General features: G+C 40.0%; 1 protein-coding gene across 1 annotated transcript; it reads right to left on the reverse strand.

Annotated features, from left to right (window-relative positions):
* Window positions 1–947: 947 nt before the first annotated feature.
* On the reverse strand, window positions 948–18,642 carry LOC133548761 (cilia- and flagella-associated protein 99-like). The gene is made up of 15 exons (XM_061893718.1): window positions 18,529–18,642; window positions 16,184–16,328; window positions 16,026–16,120; window positions 15,838–15,944; window positions 15,595–15,760; window positions 12,647–12,727; window positions 12,509–12,577; window positions 12,358–12,441; window positions 12,187–12,272; window positions 7,128–7,332; window positions 6,269–6,413; window positions 6,018–6,169; window positions 3,433–3,638; window positions 3,214–3,361; window positions 948–3,074 (listed from the first exon to the last, which is right to left on the reverse strand). The coding sequence occupies exons 1-15, from the start codon at window positions 18,640–18,642 to the stop codon at window positions 2,979–2,981; spliced, it is 1,899 nt and encodes a 632-aa protein (XP_061749702.1). The 3' UTR covers window positions 948–2,978.
* Between the last annotated feature and the right edge of the window lie 466 nt (window positions 18,643–19,108).

Consider the following 19,108-nt stretch of genomic DNA (forward strand, 5'->3'; position numbering starts at 1 on the left):
CTCCTCCCCTCTTAACCACGCCCCCCCTCACACCCGCCCCCGACCACGCCCCCCACCTCCCACCTCCCGAAATTGGATGTCTCAAGGTTTGCAAGTATGCCTCTGGAACAAAGAGGAAAATAACCATCCGGATTGTTATAGGCGTGAGGTTCGAAAGCCAGCATCTGTGATGGTATGGGGGTGTATTAGTGCCCAAGGCATAGGTAACTTACACATCTGCGAAGGCACCATTAATACTGGAAGATCATATGTTGTCATCCAAGCAACGTTATCATGGACGCCCCTGCTTATTTCAGCAAGACAATACCTAGCTACGTGTTAAAACAGCGTGGCTTCGTAGTAAAAGAGTGCGGGTACTTTCCTGGCCCGCCTGCAGTCCAAACCTGTCTCCCATCGAAAATGTGTGGCGCATTATGAAGCGTAAAATACGACAGCGGAGACCCCGGACTGTTGAACGACTGAAGCTCTACATAAAACAAGAATGGGAAAGAATTCCACTTTCAAAGCTTCCACAATTAGTTTGCTCAGTTCCCAAACGTTTATTGAGTGTTGTTAAAAGAAAACGTGATGTAACACAGTGTTGAACATGTCCTTTCCCAACTACTTTGGCACGTGTTGCAGCCATGAAATTCTAAGTTAATTATTATTTGCAAAAAAGGATTTGCAAATCATTGTATTCCGTTTATATTTACCTCTAACACAATTTCCCAACCCATATGGAAATGGGGTTTGTATATTCAAATTGTACTAAATACATTTCACTTTATTTATATATCAGATTTCTACTCAAACATTACAGTTATTTTCTTTCTGACATTTTATGGTGGTTTGTCATAGTCTTTGAAAGATTTTGGAATCTCAGGATTTGAAGGATATGTTTATTCGTTTTTTTTTGTAGAAAACAGCAAATAACAGACATGACACAAAACTATAGTCAATTCAACGGCAACTTTCTGGCTTAAGAAACAATCAAATCAAGTATCAATTTATAATAGTAACAGTTTTATTTTTATATCAAGCAGAATAAAAAAAATAGATTCTCTCAATTGTAAGAAACTATGGAATCCCCAAATCATTTCCAAAGCTTACACCTGTATCAGAGTAAATCTGTTCATTAGTCTGCAATTGAAAAGGAATAATCACACCTTAGAGAGCTGTTCCACCTGGTGGATTGACAAGAATCATGTGTGAGAAGACCAGTAGCAATAGTCTAGGGACACTGGAGACAAAGGCATGGAAGAGTCTTTCTCGATCTGCTTTGGACACTATTCATTTGTTTTGGCAATGTTTTTAGCCGGGAAAGTAGGATTTAAAATGTTGCATTTTCATAATTTTTGATTTTATTAAGTGGTCAGCATGGTGGAGCAGTTGTTTGTGCGCGTGCCTCACAACAAGAAGGTCCTGGGTTCGATTCCAGGGCTCTGTCTTTCTGTGTGGAGTTTGCATTTTCACCCTATGACCGTGTGGGTTCCCTTCGGGTCCTCTGGCTTGCTCCCACCTCTAAAGACATGCACCTGGCGATAGGCTACTTGGCAACACTAAAAAAAATTGTACCTAGTGTGTGAATGTGAGTGTGAATGGTTGTCCCTGCGATGAGGTGGCCTAGGCTCAAAAGCAGAAGAGCGAGCCTTTTTGGTAGCAGGGCCTAGACTGTTGAATAGCCTTTCTTTTTCTATACAGTGGTTGTCAAACTTTTTTCACAAAGTACCACCTCAGAAAACATTTAGCTGTCCAAGTACCACAATAATGACCAACATTAAAATACAGTAGTAGCATAGTACGCCTACAGTAACACTACCTTGTGGTCTACATAACATGTAATGGTGGTTCTTTGGTCAAAATTTTGCATGATTATGTTTTACAGACCGTGTTTAAGCCACTCTCTGACCGTCTCTTCAGGCTGCGGCGGTATGAAGGCGGTCCTATTTACGTGCCTCTCCACTTTGACTGCATCTTCTCTCCGTCAGCCATGTTGTAGTTTTTAGCACTTCCTCATGGAGTCTACTGAAAGATATAAGTTAGTAGAACTATACGCTGTTTTCCTTTGAAATATAAGTGCTATTGCAGTATTTTATTCTTCCTGCTGTGTTGAAATGTAAATGTGACAGTGCTTTGCATTAGGGCTGAGCGATATGGCCTTTTTTTAATATCTTGATATTTTTAGGCCATATCTAAGGCTAAGGCTATTTTGCCTTAGCCTTGAATTGACACTTGATACAAATAATCACAGCAGTATGATGATTCTATGTGTATACATTAAAACATTCTTGTTCATCCTGCATTATTATATACTCATTTTAAACTTTCATACAGAGAAGGAAATCACAACTAAGTGAATTGACCAAAACTGTATTTATTAAACAGTTACTAGCAGGTGACTTTTCAAATGATGCTACATATTAGCAGTAATGCTACTTCTGGTAGCAACGCTTGTGCCCCACACTTGTCAAATTAAAGTTGTCTATTCGACATCTTCCCGCTTGAAGCCGGACCACCGCCAGACGATGGACCCCTTCTGTTTTTCTTGGGAATTAATTCTTCCTACATTTGTTTCCACCTTCGCACCTTCTTTCTCTCGTATTAACACTCGCAGGACTCCGCTAGCATCACAGCTAACATTACCCATGCTGCTACCTCTCTACTCCGCGAGGGCGTATACGTATGTGACGTATGACGTGACAGTATGTGACGGATGTAAGAATGTGCGCTTACTGTCTGCGAGGAGGAGACACAAGGAGTGGGAAGAGCCTGTAATGTAATGCCCTCAGCTTAAAGCAACTGCGTGAGAACGTATACTCGAATACAACTATATAGTCATTTTCTATATCGCACAGAGACAAACCCGCAATATATCACGTATATTGATATATCGCCCAGCCCTACTTTGCATTTTTTTTAAATAATGTACTGGACTTTGGCCAACTGGGGTTTTAATGTGCTATGTGCTAAATGCTAAATGATTAAACTAAAACTCAACATTATTTTTTCAATGTTCCCTTTTGAGAAATATTTTGAGGGTTTTTCCTCTCGACATACTGCTCTAAGCGCTGCTCCATGTCTTCCCAGCTTATCTTCTTGAATCCATCCGATGAAAACAAAGACAAAGAATATATTTACTGTCACTATGATAATCTTAACAGTAACACTGAGAAAAGTCAGCAAGGCATGTCATACTTGGTTGCACACTACTAGGTTAGGATGATGCTACTGTACCTGCTTTGAGCAGTTAGTCTGGTTCAGTTGACTTTGCTTTAGTTTGTGGCACCTATGTTTCACTTCCTCACACTTTTTTCGCAGAGCCACCAACGTCTCCTCTCGAGTCTGCTGCAATCTTAGCTTGACTTCCTTCTCCTCCTCTTTTCTACAATACAGCAAGATCAATATGTCTTGTTTTCCTCAACAACTTAGTCTTTAGCACCACATTTTGCTGACCTGATGGTAGTAGCTGCTTCCCTGGCTTTATTGTGGAGGCTGATGGTGTCCTCGACGTCCAACAACAGTTGCTTCTTTTTCTGTTTCTCCTCCAGGATACACTCGCGCTTCTTCTGCTGCTCATTCATCTCTGCTTCCTTTATGAAGAACAGCCGTTCCTTCAGCTCAACGTGTGACATCTCTTCTAGCAGTTCATGGCCCGCATGCTTAAAGAAGGTAAACCATGAGACTGTTACATTCATATTTGCGGTTGGAGAGAGTGCAAGATGATGGCATCATAGAATTTGCATATTTGGCTGTGACGCATGTAATTGTAATAGATGCTGTAGAAGAGAGGATTTAACAAGATGTAAAGTAATTAAAAAACTTGAAAAGTAAGAAAAACAACAAATTAATTTCAGGGCTGTCAAACAATTATAATATTTAATTGCAATCATTGCATTTTGTTCATAGTTAACTCAAAATTAATCACGATTAATCACAGATACATACAATTTTTCATCATTAATAAGTGTACCCCGGACAGAATATTCTCAAGTTTTAACACCATGAATGGACAATTAATTTGCTTTAATGAAATTTGTCCGCGATTGGGTGGAGACTTGTCCAGGGTGTAAGCGCCTTCCGCCCGATTGTAGCTGAGATAGGCACCAGCGACCCCGCGACCCCAAAGGGAATAAGCGGTAGAAATGGATGGATGAAATGTGTTTTAAATATGCTTTTTTAAGCAGCTGAACACAAAAAGGACAAACACGATTTAATGAAAAGAAAAAAAAATGCCTGCCGTGTGTTGTGTCTTGCCAGATTTTGTATTTAGTAGAAATACAGAATTTGTATTACTGCTTTAGGAGGAGCTACACTTCCATGTTTAGAACAGTTTCACGCATAAATAACCCAACATGTGGATTGTTATGATCTTGCTTTGATTGTCAAAGATATTTGGTAATATCCCTCCATCCATTTCTACCACTCATCCCTTTTCGGGTCGCGGGAGGCCTGAAGGCTATCCTAGCTGTAATCTGTGATATATATACCTAAATGCTTCTGATATTTTGTACATTCCATGTTGTACAACTTGATAGCCTTCATATTGCTGTACGGCAATGTTTGAACCTTCCCTATTAATAAAATGTAATATCCAGCCTGCTAATCAATTTGTAATTGAGGACTTGACCAGAACATGTTAACAAAAAAAATGTACACAATATTTCTCTTCTAATTTAGTAGCATTTCTTTAGTTGCAAATATCACAGAATACCATTACAAAACATGTCTGACAAATAGGGATGGGTACCGTTCACATTTGAATTGATATGGTACCAGTTTCCGGTACCTGGGAATTGATACCGATACTCAACGGCACCAATTTTCGGTACTTGTTTTCATGTGGTACAAAATGTTAATTTGTGTAATAATGAAATATATTAAAATGTTTAAATGTAACATTTTTTTTTTCTTTAACGACCGATCATCAATTATCCATCCATTCATTTTCTTCCGCTTATCCGAGGTCGGGTCGCAAGTGCAGCAGCCTAAGCAGAGAAGCCCAGATTTCCCTCTCCCCAGCCACTTTGTCCAGCTCCTCCAGAGGCGTTCCGAGGCCAGCCGGAAGACAGTCTTCCCAGCATGTTCTGGGCCTTACCCGTACCATCTTCCACTGTGCTCACATTTAACCAACCATGGAAAACACTATGCAATTTAAACCGATTAGAAAAAATGTAAGACGGGTATTGAGGTCTCTTTCACAACTCAGCTGTACATTGTTTCTGATTGGTTGAAATTGCCTGGTTCTTCCGTGGTTGGTTAAATGTAGGCACACCTCAGATACGTGCATCCAGATGATTTTACACACACACACACTACTCAATGCAAGTTGTATTGTAAACTCACAAATCTGGATGCGCTCGCTAAAATTGTACAGGGCATACTGTACCCTATCGAGGATTCTTTCTGATTAGGGAGAGACAGACAATTTAAAACACATGCACGCGGATCTGAATACACACAGATTGGTGTACAGACACAAATTAGTACACACATATGCAAATTTGATCACACACGCATAGATTGAGATACACGTTTGCAAATAATTTTGTTACAATCATCCATTCCATCCATCCATTTTGTACATCTCAGCTACAATCGGGCGGAAGGCGGGGCACACCCCGGACAAGTCGCTATCTGATTGCAGGGCCAATACAGATAGACAGACAACATTCACACCCACACTACAAACATACTTCCATATATATACCCTAACCATTTTTATAAATGTTTTTATTTTATTTTTGTATTAAATCAACATAAAAAACACAAGATACACTTAGCACCAACCCAAAAAAACTCCCTTTTCATGACAAAAAAAAAAAAAAATCCCCTTTCCCCCCGCCGGGCCACGGGACAAATTATCAAGCGTTGACCGGTCCGCAGCTACAAAAAGGTTGGGGACCACTGCCCTAACCTACTGTATGGCGTTGTAATGGGATGCTACATCAACAGATAGTCCAATGCCATTATAATGTGTTTCTTAGTGAGGGGAAAGCCAAATCTATGTGTGGTGGGCCACCATATAATCTCTTACTCACCTCTGTGTCATCAAAATATTTCAACCTAATGAGAGGAACATATTCAATGGTATGGAGTTCACTGATGGTGTGAAATTTCCTGTTGAGCTCTGCCTGGGCTTCTTCTTGTGCTTGAAGGAGGAGCGATTGACTGTGCTGTGTTATTTCTTTTGCTGTGATGACAGAATGAAAATGATTGTCTCAAAGAGTAACCCCAAAGCAAATGATTGTTACGCTTTGAAATATGGTGTTACAGTGTGTGGCGTGCTTACCTACACTCTGCTTGAACTTCATCACCATCTCTTTAGCTTCTTTAGGGTTCTTTTTAAAGTTCTCTGATACTTGTTGCACTAAGTCTCTCTTTTCATTTACCTCTTGCAACCTTCTTTGGTCCTTTTTCAGAGTCAGTTCAGATGCCTGGGGGAAAGACACCGTAGGACACCATTCACATTCAGTATGTCAGAAAAGTGAGTATAGCCTTCACATTTTAGCAACTGTCTTTATTACAGTATATTCTTTTCAATATAATTACTGTAGAAAACTTGTACATACATGCACTTTAGAGTAGTTAATGTACAGCTTGTTTAGCTATAAATATTTATTATCTGCTAAAAATAAGTTAACACACACCCATTGTCTAAATCGCCGGCAACACAAGTAAGCACCAAGATAATTGTGTCTTGCCTAAACTCAAACATGGCAGTGTGGCCTGGGACTGCATGAGAGCTCTGTGGAGTTGCAGTTTGACAATTTGAGACGCCAATGAGAAAATCTAAATATACTGTGACATTCTGACGCAGAGTATGATCCCCTACTGGATTGTGGAAGAGAATTCCAGTAACAGTTCTGGTCAATTCCATGCAGAAGTGGATTAAGGCAGTAAAATATTTAATATTGTCACTTTGGACACAGTTTGGACATTTGGACAACTTGGTTCACGATGAGGTATACTTGTGTTTTTCAGCCGTGTAGACAATATCTGTATTATTTATTATTACTTACTTTCAGAGGACAGTAGATGTATACTTCTATCAAGCTGTACACTAACGACTTTACGTTTTATGTATACTCCTTTGAGGGAAGACACTGTACATGTTGCACTGTGTCATCATGAGTTTTTTTTGCACCCACCTCTTCTTTTTTGAGCAGAGCAGCCTTCTTTTTAAGTTCTACTGCTTTTGTGCGGCTGATAATTTTCTCATATTGGCCAAGCAGGATTTCTGCATGTTTCTGGTCAATCTTTGCTAACCGTTCCTGTTGGTCTTTTTCACGCATTTCTTTTTGCCATTGATGAAAAGAAGAAGACTCGTGCGCTCCCGCCGCCAGCGTCTCTAATCTGTCAACATAAGGGCAAATGGAACTCAGCGGAAAGTAAGTACATACCATTTGAGGATTCTATTTTTTTGTTTGTTTTTTTAAGGTTAGTTTTTTGTGTTGTAGTTACTTTTTCCAATTACAATATTTCCTCCTATAGCGGTCAAGCCCGGTTTGTATTCTACTAGAGTACAGTGAGGACAAACCTAGTTTTTGTCAGTCAGCATTCCAAAAAGTTATCTGAAAACTTAATCTTGATAAAAACAAAACAATTATTTTCACAAGAAAATGTATTTAATCGAATACTTTAAATTTACGGTATTTATTTCTCTTTCCAGTGTGCTCTCTTCTGTGGACACACAGGACACTAGATTGGGCCTGTGTTTCCCATTCTTAATTCTTCAATTATTCTTATTTGCACACACACCAAAAAAGCAAATAATATACAATATAAAGCAAAACACGTGTGAGGAAAAGGTAAGGGAGGTCTTGTAAAGTCACCTCCCTCAAGACGTCACAATTATTACAGCAGCAAGAATAGACAAGTCAACTACAATACATATATATATATATATATATATATATATATATATATATATCAAGCAAAAATAGTTCACTCAAGACCAACATGTCTTTAATTGTTTTTGAAAAGAATAAAATGTAGTTGTGAACTAAAGAGATGGTGGTAGTTTTTTCCAAAGAGAGGGTCCTCTCTATTTAAGCATACATTAATTAGTAAACAATCTAGATAAAAGTCACCACAGTGTCTTGTTGAGTTAATATATATTTTTTTAATATTCCTGGGGGAACTCTCCTGAAACAACCAATAAAGTGCTATCAATCTATCTATCACAAAAATATGTAAAAAGAATTTTGGAAAATTCCATCCATCCATCCATTTCCTAACGCTTGTCCCGGGGTCGCGGGTGTGTTGGAGCCTATCCCAGCTGCATTCGGGCGGAATGCGAGGTACACCCTGGACAAGTCGCCACCACAGATAGACAGACAACATTCACACACTTGGGCCAATTTAATGTTATCAATAAACCTATCCCCAGGTGCATGTTTTTGGACGTGGGAGGCAGCCGCAGTACCCGGAGGGAACCAACACAGTCATGGGGAGAAAATGCAAACTCCACACAGGAAAATTATTATTACATAAATGTACATGCTTATACACATAACAATTGGTGTACAGTATACAGTATGTTCACATTAAATATTTTCAAAATGTTGTCTTCAAAATAAAAAAAAAGGAGCAGACAAAGATAGTCTTAAAAAAACAACAACATTATTCTCAAGAATTTATTTTGGATTAATAAGATTTTGTTAAATGCATTATTGACAAGTACCACCTTAAATAATATTGCAATATATTATATGTGGACATCCATCCATCCATCCATCTTCTTCCGCTTATCCGAGGTCGGGTCGCGGGGGCAGCAGCCTAAGCAGGGAAGCCCAGACTTCCCTCTCCCCAGCCACTACGTCTAGCTCTTCCCGGGGGATCCCGAGGCGTTCCCAGGCCAGCCGGGAGACATAGTCTTCCCAACGTGTCCTGGGTCTTCCCCGAGGCCTCTTACCGGTTGGACGTGCCCTAAACACCTCCCTCGGGAGGCGTTCGGGTGGCATCCTGACCAGATGCCCGAACCACCTCATCTGGCTCCTCTCGATGTGGAGGAGCAGCGGCTTTACTTTGAGTTCCTCCCGGATGGCAGAGCTTCTCACCCTATCTCTAAGGGAGAGCCCCGCCACACGGCGGAGGAAACTCATTTCGGCCGCTTGTACCCGTGATCTTATCCTTTCGGTCATGACCCAAAGCTCATGACCATAGGTGAGGATGGGAACGTAGATCGACCGGTAAATTGAGAGCTTTGCCTTCCGGCTCAGCTCCTTCTTCACCACAACAGATCGGTACAACGTCCGCATTACTGAAGACGCCGCACCGATCCGCCTGTCGATCTCACGATCCACTCTTCCCCCACTCGTGAACAAGACTCCTAGGTACTTGAACTCCTCCACTTGGGGCAGGGTCTCCTCCCCAACCCGGAGATGGCACTCCACCCTTTTCCGGGAGAGAACCATGGACTCGGATTTGGAGGTGCTGATTCTCATTCCGGCCGCTTCACACTCGGCTGCGAACCGATCCAGTGAGAGCTGAAGATCCCGGCCAGATGAAGCCAACAGGACCACATCGTCTGCAAAAAGCAGAGACCTAATCCCGCGGCCACCAAACCGGAACCCCTCAATGCCTTGACTGCGCCTAGAAATTCTGTCCATAAAAGTTATGAACAGAATCGGTGACAAAGGGCAACCTTGGCGGAGTCCAACCCTCACTGGAAACGTGTCCGACTTACTGCCAGCAATGCGGACCAAGCTCTGACACTGATCGTGGACATATTGAACTATAATATAATTTTCAGTAGTTCCATTCAGACCAACTTTCTCTTTAAACTCCATCATGAATGTAAGTTTTACCCACAGTGCACCTGGAAATGATTCACAGTGCCTCATGTTTTCCACATTTTGTTATGTTACAGCCTTATTCCAAAAACGAATACATTCATTTTTGTTCTGACAATTTTACAGACCATAACCTATTATGACAATGTAAAAAATCCAATTACATAAGTATTCACAGCTTTTACTCAACACTTTGTTGAGTCACCTTTGGCAGCAATTACAGCCTCAAGTCTTTTTGGAAATGATGCCACAAACTTGGCACACCTATCTTTGGGCAGTTTTGCCCATGCCTCTTTGCAGAACCTTTCAAGCTCCCATCAGGTTTGATGGTAGCGTTGGTTTTCATCCAGGATGTCTCTATACATTGATGCATTTATCTTAGTCTAGTCAGAGTCAGAGCTACATAATTCCTATGTGGAGAGAGGAGAACCTTCCAGAAGGACAACCATCTCTGCAGTAATCGACCAATCAGGCCTGTACGGTAAAGCCAGACAGAATCAATTTCTTAGTAAAAAGGTTTGCCAAAATGCCTCTGAAAGACTCTCAGACCATTAGGAACAAAAATCTCTGGTCTGTTGAGACAAATATTAAACTCTTTGGCATGAATACCAGGTGTAATGTTTAGAGGAAACCAGGCATCGCTCATCCCCAGGCCAATACCATCCCTAGGGTGAAGCATGGTGGTGGCAGCAGCATGCTGTGGGGATGATTTTCAGCGGAAAGAACTGGGAGACTAGTCAGGATAGAGGGAAAGGTGAATGCGTCAATCTACAGAGACATCATGGATGAAAACCAACGATTCCCATACAACTTGATGGAGCTTGAGAGTTGCTGCAAAAGAGGAATGAGCAAAACAGCCCAAAGATAGGTGTTCCAAGTGTATGGCATCCTATTAAAAAAGACTTGAAGCTGTAATTGCTGCTAAAGGTGCATTAACAGAGTACTGAGCAAAGGCTGTGAATACTTTTGTATGTGTGATTTTTATTTGTATTTTTCTATTTGCAAAATGTTTTTATTGTCATGTGTTAATTTCTGTAGCATTTGAAACAACAAATGTGGAAAAAGTGAAGCGTAAATATTTTTCAGATGCACTGTATATGAAATGTCTGTTGTATTAATGGCAGATAAGGTGATTTAGGTCAAAGGTTTTCGAAGTTTGGCACAGAGAGCCCGGTTGTCCTGATGTTTAGGAACAAAATAAAGGGGAAACACTTTGACCCGTGCGACTATAAGAATCAAAAATAGTTTACGGCAAATGTATTCTCAGTCCTTTCCTGCTCCGTCACAGATGAGAGGATAACACAGTTGTATAAGATGTGTTTTTGTCACGTTGCAGTGATTAAAAGACAAAAGACCGTTATTTATTTATCCTGTTTTTTATATATATTTTGCGCAAAAAAATGTTCATGTTAAATTTAAATTTGAGTCAAATTGTTGACAAAATATTCACACAAATTTAAAAAAAGGAGTCCCCCGCGACCCCGTAGGGAATAAGTGGTAGAAAATGGATGGATGGATTGATGGATGGCAACCAACAAATTCATAGTCTTCTATGATTGTAGGGGAACAGGTGATAGGGTCAGCCTGGCCTGCCAACAATGTGCACTGTTTATTTTTCAGGGAGTCTCAATTCATAAAGATTTAGGTTGACTTAAGACCAAGCTAAATGCTTGTATTCTGTTATGATAAGCAGGATATATTTCTATTTATGACAATTAAATTACTGCACAATTTTTGGCATTACTCACGAACATGCATTTAACTTAAATTCAGGTTGTATTAAGTATTATTTTAAAAAAAAGAAAGAAACAAAAATAATTGGGTCGACCAGCCCTTCTATCAAAGTGTGCCCTATTATTCAGTTATTACTGTGTTCTCATATAGTAAAAACTGAGAAATAGCGTAGGTCAAAGTGAGGCCACTATTTGAGAAAATGTAAGGGTTTTACTGTGTTTGGTCATTTTGTGTAAGATATTAACATATTTTAAGTTGTGATTTGTAATATAATATTGACTTATATAGGTGGCAGAGGGGTTAGTGCGTCTGCCTCACAATACGAAGGTCCTGCAGTCCTGGGTTCAAATCCAGGCTCGGGATCTTTCTGTGTGGAGTTTGCATGTTCTCCCCGTGAATGCGTGGGTTCCCTCCGGGTACTCCGGCTTCCTCCCACTTCCAAAGACATGCACCTGGGGATAGGTTGATTGGCAACACTAAATTGGCCCTAGTGTGTGAATGTGAGTGTGAATGTTGTCTGTCTATCTGTGTTGGCCCTGCGATGAGGTGGCGACTTGTCCAGGGTGTACCCTGCCTTCCGCCCGATTGTAGCTGAGATAGGCGCCAGCGCCCCCCGCGACCCCGAAAGGGAATAAGCGGTAGAAAATGGATGGATACCGTACATTGTGAATTCAGTTACCTCTGGAGCTCCTCCTCCACATTGCGTTCATATAGCGCCCTCTGTCGCAGGATGGTGGCACTGTTGAGTTTCACGGGCCACTTTTTCTAACAGAAGTAAGTTGCAAATTAATATTTCTTCAACTAAATTATAATCTACTAATGTTGCTTGCCGAAAATACTTAGTGCTCACCTTAACAGGAGAAGGCTGACCTCTGTGTTCTGAACTGATCTTGAGCTTGGAGTCCAACTCTTCTTTTATCCGGGACATTACTTTCTGTGTTGCATATTGGAACACTTGTTTTGTGTTTTTTAATCTAAACAGTGCGGGAGCTAGTTCATACCTCTGGGTGGTCAGATTTGTTTAGGTTTGCACATCTGAATGATGTCGTTGTTGCCTCATGCAGCAAATCCTTTTGTGGAGAACAGACAGGATGTCAATTAAATGCCTTGTCAGATTAGTGAAATGTGCACTACAGTACCTCCATTATTTGATGGTTCCTTTGCTTCTTCTCTTCTAATATTTTTACATCTTTTCCAATCTTGTATGTGCTGTTTGGTATCTAAAAAAGGTACAGAAGTCTATACTGTACATCCATCATAAAGAAACGTTATAATAACTATGTCACAAAATACAAGCAATAGTTCCGTGTCCATTCATCTTCCACGACCATGGGGAAGCTGGAACCTACCCCAGCTGAGGGGCAGGTTACCCGATGTAATGGTTGCAGGGCACACACGCATATAGACAAAAAATCATTCACTCACATACTCCCCTACAATCCCATGAATCTGTGCCATCTGGATACCCAGGAAATATAATGTATAAATTATGCCTGTCCTGCTTCCTAAAATTAGGCTTTTACAGGATGTCTAATCATTTTAATCCTTCAAAAATGTTTTTTTAAGGCTGTCAAAAATAATGAGTATCCATTTGGCTAATCACAAAAAGTGATTTTTTTAATAGTTTATAGTTGCAGATTAATCACGCAATTTATTTTTGACAGTACATCCTTCTTTACCTTAACCGCAGATGTATACCTGAAAGACAAAGCAGGTTGCTATAAGGTCAGTGATCAGGTCAAAGCATATTGTACCACAGTACAAACACTCTGACTGGTGTGCTCACTCACAAATTTCACTTCAAAATACACCCTGACAGCAGGACTTTAGATACAACTGTTGCCAAGTTTTCATTCAAGTGAAAAATATAAAAAATGTTTATGACCTGACAATAGAATTGTATTAGTGTAAAACATGTTAAATAGTAAGGTCTTTTTAAGGTTAATTTAAGCAATGTAAGCAAGTAATTTACCCTGATTAATCACAATTAATCGAAATTCAAAAGTGTGATTAATAAAAAACAACATTTGTGTCACTCTTCATCCCAACTATATTTTGGTTCATTTTAGTTAAAAAAAAAAGACTGGAAAATGATCATGACACTCTAGGGCAGTGGTTCTCAACCTTTTTTCAGTGATGTACCCCCTGTGAAGATTTTTTTAATTCAAGTACCCCCTAATCAGAGCAAAGCATTTTTGGTTGAAAAAATGAGATAAAGAAGTAAAATACAGCACTTTGTCATCAGTTTCTGATTTATTAAATTAAAATATTGCTCATTTGTAGTGGTCTTTCTTGAACTACTTGGGAAAAAATATATAAAAATAACTACAAACTTGTTGAAAAATAAACAAGTGATTCAATTATAAATAAAGATTTCTACACATAGAAGCAATCATCAACCTAATGTGCCCTCTTTGGGGATTGTAATAGAGATCCATCTGGACATCTGGATTCTAAACATTTCTTCACTAAAAAAGAAATCTTCAACATCAATATCTATGGAACATGTCCACAAAAAATTTAGCTGTCAACACGGAATATTGCATTGCTGCATTTCTTTTCACGGTTTATGAACTTACATTCATATTTTGTTGAAGTATTATTCAATAAACATATTCATAAAGGATTTTTGAATTGTTGCTATTTTTAGAATATTTAAAAAAAAATCTCAGTACCCCTTGGCATACATACCTTCAAGTACCCCCAGGGGTACACGTACCCCCATTTGAGAACCACTGCTCTAGGGGTTTTCACTCAGGAGTAGGGATGACGTTCGAAACCAGTTTTCCCGATTGTTTGATAAGAAAAGAACAGATTCCATGGATGCAAATCCCTTTTTGGGAACCGGTTCCTATTATCGAAGCCACTATACCGTATTTTCGCGACCATGAGGCGCACCGTATTAAAAGGCGCCGTGTCAGTTACGGGTGCTATTTTTGTATTAAACACAAATAAGGCGCAGCGTATTTTTGGGCGCAAACATGATTAAATATACGCTAGTTTAAAACATAAGTGCACTGTTTACGGCATGCATGGACGCTGTTTTAAAAAGACAGCAGGAGCAAAGCTGAGTTCATTGAAGTATTTCTCAATGTACTCCCATTATTTTTTTATCAATTCTCATCCACAAATCCATCAAAGTCCTCATCTTCTGTGTCCGAAATGAACAGCTGGGAAAGTTGTCCATCAAACACGCCAGATTCCCTGTCCTCATTTTCAAAGTCAGACTCGTTGTCCATTAGCATAGCAAGCTAGCACAACAAAAAAAGCCGACTTCTCTTGCGCCGTTGTGCGTATTGATTCGCTACTGTACTGGGCTGGGCGCCTTCTTCTCCGGTGTGCTTCACTGGGATGTCAAAAGTGAGCGGCACCCCGTCCATGTTTGTGATGTGTTTGTCGGCATTTTTTATTTTTATTTACAACGCACATAGCAGCACTATATGCTCACTGGGGGCGTGACTTTAACATCCTCGCTCACCTGAAACCTTCACCCTATAACGGCCGAATGCTGCCTCATGCAGTCACATCCGCTTTTCCTCTATATAAACAGCGTGCCGACCCAGTCATATAACATCTCTATGGCTTTTGGAACTCAGTGCACACGCAGCAACCTATCTGGATTAGATAAGAGATTCTATAAGGAACTCGATAATTTCTTAACCAACATCATCCCTACTCAGGAGTGTTATCCAACTCCTGAACCTGAAGTCACATATAGTCCAGAAAGTTGCATCATGGGAGGGCCAAAAATATGGCCTTCCGTCATGACTCCTCTTACTTATATAGTTCTTTTTTTTAATAGATATTTTGTTGAACTGCTGATGTGCCAAGTGTCAAAATTCTATTAGCAAACTTGGCCTGTGGCTTTATGTGATATATCTGCAAAATCATACAGTCTTCTATTTAAATGAGTCATCTCGTACAAAATATTGCTTAAGATCTAGATATTTTGAGTAGTTCTGTATTATCATATTTAATGTTGTAATAGGACAGAAATGTAAGTTACTGTACAGATTTACAACAAACAAATGGCACTGATTTGGGGGTATGGCCCCTATGTAATGTGTATATGATAAAGTATTCTTACTGCTCTGTGTTTTTCCGGTGGTGGGCTGAGTGTAGGCTGAGGTGGATAATGTGGTTTACGTTTTGAAAAAGAGAATTCCACTGGCTTTGTAGTTTTGGGTGAAGCCCTCTCTCCCCTCTCTCTAGCTTCAAGCTTCTCCAAGAGTGTCTCAATTTTAGAGCGCCTTCTAAAGGACAAAAGGGATGACTGTGTATGCATACAGTAACTTACTTTGGAAACTGCTAACTTCAATGCTTTCGTCACCTTAGCAGAGGATCAATCCAGTGCGCCATCACATATTCAGCATTGTACATGCAAGTCCACTCATCTTGTATCCAAGTGGTGAGGTGTTCAAAGAAGAAACTGAGGAACTACAATCAGGTCAGCACATATTGTATAATATATATAATGTTTTTTATTGGACTGTCGTTATAGAGCAACGGTTTTCTTACAGTGTGCATGCTCCTAAAGTCCAGGCAGCTGACAATGTTACTGTAAACCGGAAGTCCGAGATCATCAAGGTGAAATATAATGAGGTAGCAGATCACTAAAAAAAACACAAATTGTTAAAAGTGTTTTAAAACCAAAACTAATAGCTGATTGAAATTACCTGTAAGTTGGCTGTGATGTTGTTTTGGTATGTGTTTTGGATTGTGGGCATAGAAGGGGTTGATGACTATGTCCAATAATTTTTTATGCTCAATACATCCTGAGACCACAACAATCAGGAACTCCTTATCCTGAGCGTCCACACCCTACAAAATGTATGTAGTAACATTAGTATTTTCATGTCACTATTTTTATATATACAAACCCGGTTTCCATATGAGTTGGGAAATTGTTTTAGATGTAAATATAAACAGAATACAATGACTTGCAAATCATTTTCAACACATATTCAGTTGAATATGCTACAAAGACAACATATTTGATATTCAAACTGATAAACACTTCTTTTTTTTGCAAATAATAATTAACTTTAGAATTTGATGCCAGCAACACATGACAAAGAAGTTGGGAAAGGTGGCAATAAATACTGATAAAGTTGAGGATTTCTCATCAAACACTTATTTGGAACATCCCACAGGTGTGCAGGCTAATTGGGAACAGGTGGGGGCCATGATTGGGTATAAAAGCAGCTTCCGTGAAATGCTCAGTCATTCACAAACAAGGATTGGGTAACGGTCACCACTTTGTGAACAAATGCGTGAGCAAATAGTCAAACAGTTTGAGAACAACATTTCTCAACGGGCTATTGCAAGACATTTAGGAATTTCCCCATCTATGGTCCGTAATACCATCAAAGGGTTCTGAGAATCTGGAGAAATCACTGCACATAAGCGATGATACAACGAACCTTCGTTCCCTCAGGCGGTACTGCATCAAAAACCGACATCAGTGTGTAGAGGATATCACCACATGGGCTCAGGAACACTTCAGAAGACCACTGTCAGTAACTACAGTTTGTCGCTATATCTGTAAGGGCAAGTTAAAACTACTATGCAAAGCCAAAGCCATTTATCAACGACACCCAGAAACGCCGCCGGTTTCTCTAGGCCTGAGCTCATCTAAGATGGACTGATGCAAAGTGGAAAAGAGTTCTGTGGTCTGACGAGTCCTCATTTCAAATTGTATTTTGGAAACGGTGAAGGTCGTGTCCTGCGGACCAAAGAGGAAAAGAATCATCAGGACTATTCTAGGTGCAAAAAATTGAAAAGCCAGCATCTGTGATGGTATGGGGGTGCATTAGTGCCCAAGGCATGGGTAACTTACACATCTGTGAAGGCACCATTAATGCTGAAAGGTACATACAGGTTTTAGAGCTACATATGCTGCCATCTGGACTTCACGGTGGCAGAGGGGATAGTGCGTCTGCCTCACAATACGAAGGTCCTGCAGTCCTGGGTTCAATCCCAGGTTCGGGATCTTTCTGTGTGGAGTTTGCATGTCCTCCCCGTGAATGCGTGGGTTCCCTGCGGGTACTCCGGCTTCCTCCCACTTCCAAAGACATGCACCTGGGGATAGGTTGAATGGCAACACTAAATTGGCCCTAGTGTGTGAATGTGAGTGTGAATGTGAATGTTGTCTGTCTATATGTGTTGGCCCTGCGATGAGGTGGCGACTTGTCCAGGGTGTACCCCGCCTTCCGCCCATTTGTAGCTGAGATAGGCGCCAGCGCCCCCCGCGACCCCAAAAGGGAATAAGCGGTAGAAAATGGATGGATGGATGGATGGATGTTGCCATCTAAGCAACATTATCATGGAGGACCTTGCTTATTTCAGCAAGACAATGCCAAGTCACTTGTTACAACAGCGTGGCATCATAGTAAAAGAGTGCGGGTACTACACTGACTTGCCTGTAGTCCAGACCGATCTCCCATTGAAAATGTGTGATGCATTATGAAGCCTAAAATACTACAACGGACACCCCGGACTGTTGAACAACTTAAGCTGCACATAAAACAAGAATGGGAAAGAATTCCACCTGAAAAACTTCAAAAATGTGTCTTCTTAGTTCCCAAAGGTTTATTTATTGAGTGTTGTTAAAAGAAAAGGTGACGATACACAGTGGTGAACATGCCCTTTCCCAACTGCTTTGGGACATGTTGCAGCCATGAAATTCTAAGTTAAATTATTATTTGCAAAAAAAAAGTTTATATGAGCTTGAACATCAAATATCTTGTCTTTGTAGTAAATTCAACTGAATATGGGTTGAAAAGGATTTGCAAATCATTGTATTCCGTTTATATTTACATCTAACACAATTTCCCAACTCACATGGAAACGGGGTTTGTAAGTTTTCATTTTCTGAAAAAGTCACTAGCATTTGTAGTTTTACAATCATTACCCCATCAGTGTCAGAATATTACTCAGTCTCATGACTATATTTAAATCTGGAGTTTAAGTGTTGTTTAACATATTTATTTTTATTCAGTTATGTATCCTATTGTCATACCTGCAGATTTTTGGTAGCATCTTCAGTAAAGTCTTCTGTGGTGTGTTTGCCAGCGGTGTACTTGTCGAGCATCACAATGGCCTCCTTGACAAGTGATCCATAGTTTTTTGCCATTTTACATCCACGCAGAAGGTTTGAAAAGGTTTTCAATCTGTACGCTTCAACTGAACACACAATTTGTCACACTCAATATATACATTGAAATAAATACATCCGCCTCTTTTGTATAAAAACAAAAAAAATGAAACAGGATTTGAAAGACGTTTTTCAACAACAATTTGCGGTTTGTTTTCCTCGTTGTCATAGTCATGCGTTGCCTAGCAACAATCATCAACAGAATTGGACGCCTAACAAAAATGTACGAAAGGGAAATATGTTACAAATAAAAAAAAACACTGTGTAATATTATTTTCGTATTGTTATAATTTGACGAGTGTGGCACATCTGTTTTGGATTGGCAAAGTGTCAAGATCCAAATCCTTTGTTAGCTGCCATAACAAAAATGACGTAGTGTGTTGTGACGTAAGCGAAATCTGTGTGTTGCCTTCCTTGTCCATTGGAAATGTTTGGTTGAAAGGAA

This window comes from Nerophis ophidion, linkage group LG03, assembly GCF_033978795.1.
Source record: "Nerophis ophidion isolate RoL-2023_Sa linkage group LG03, RoL_Noph_v1.0, whole genome shotgun sequence".
Lineage (NCBI taxonomy): Eukaryota > Metazoa > Chordata > Actinopteri > Syngnathiformes > Syngnathidae > Nerophis > Nerophis ophidion.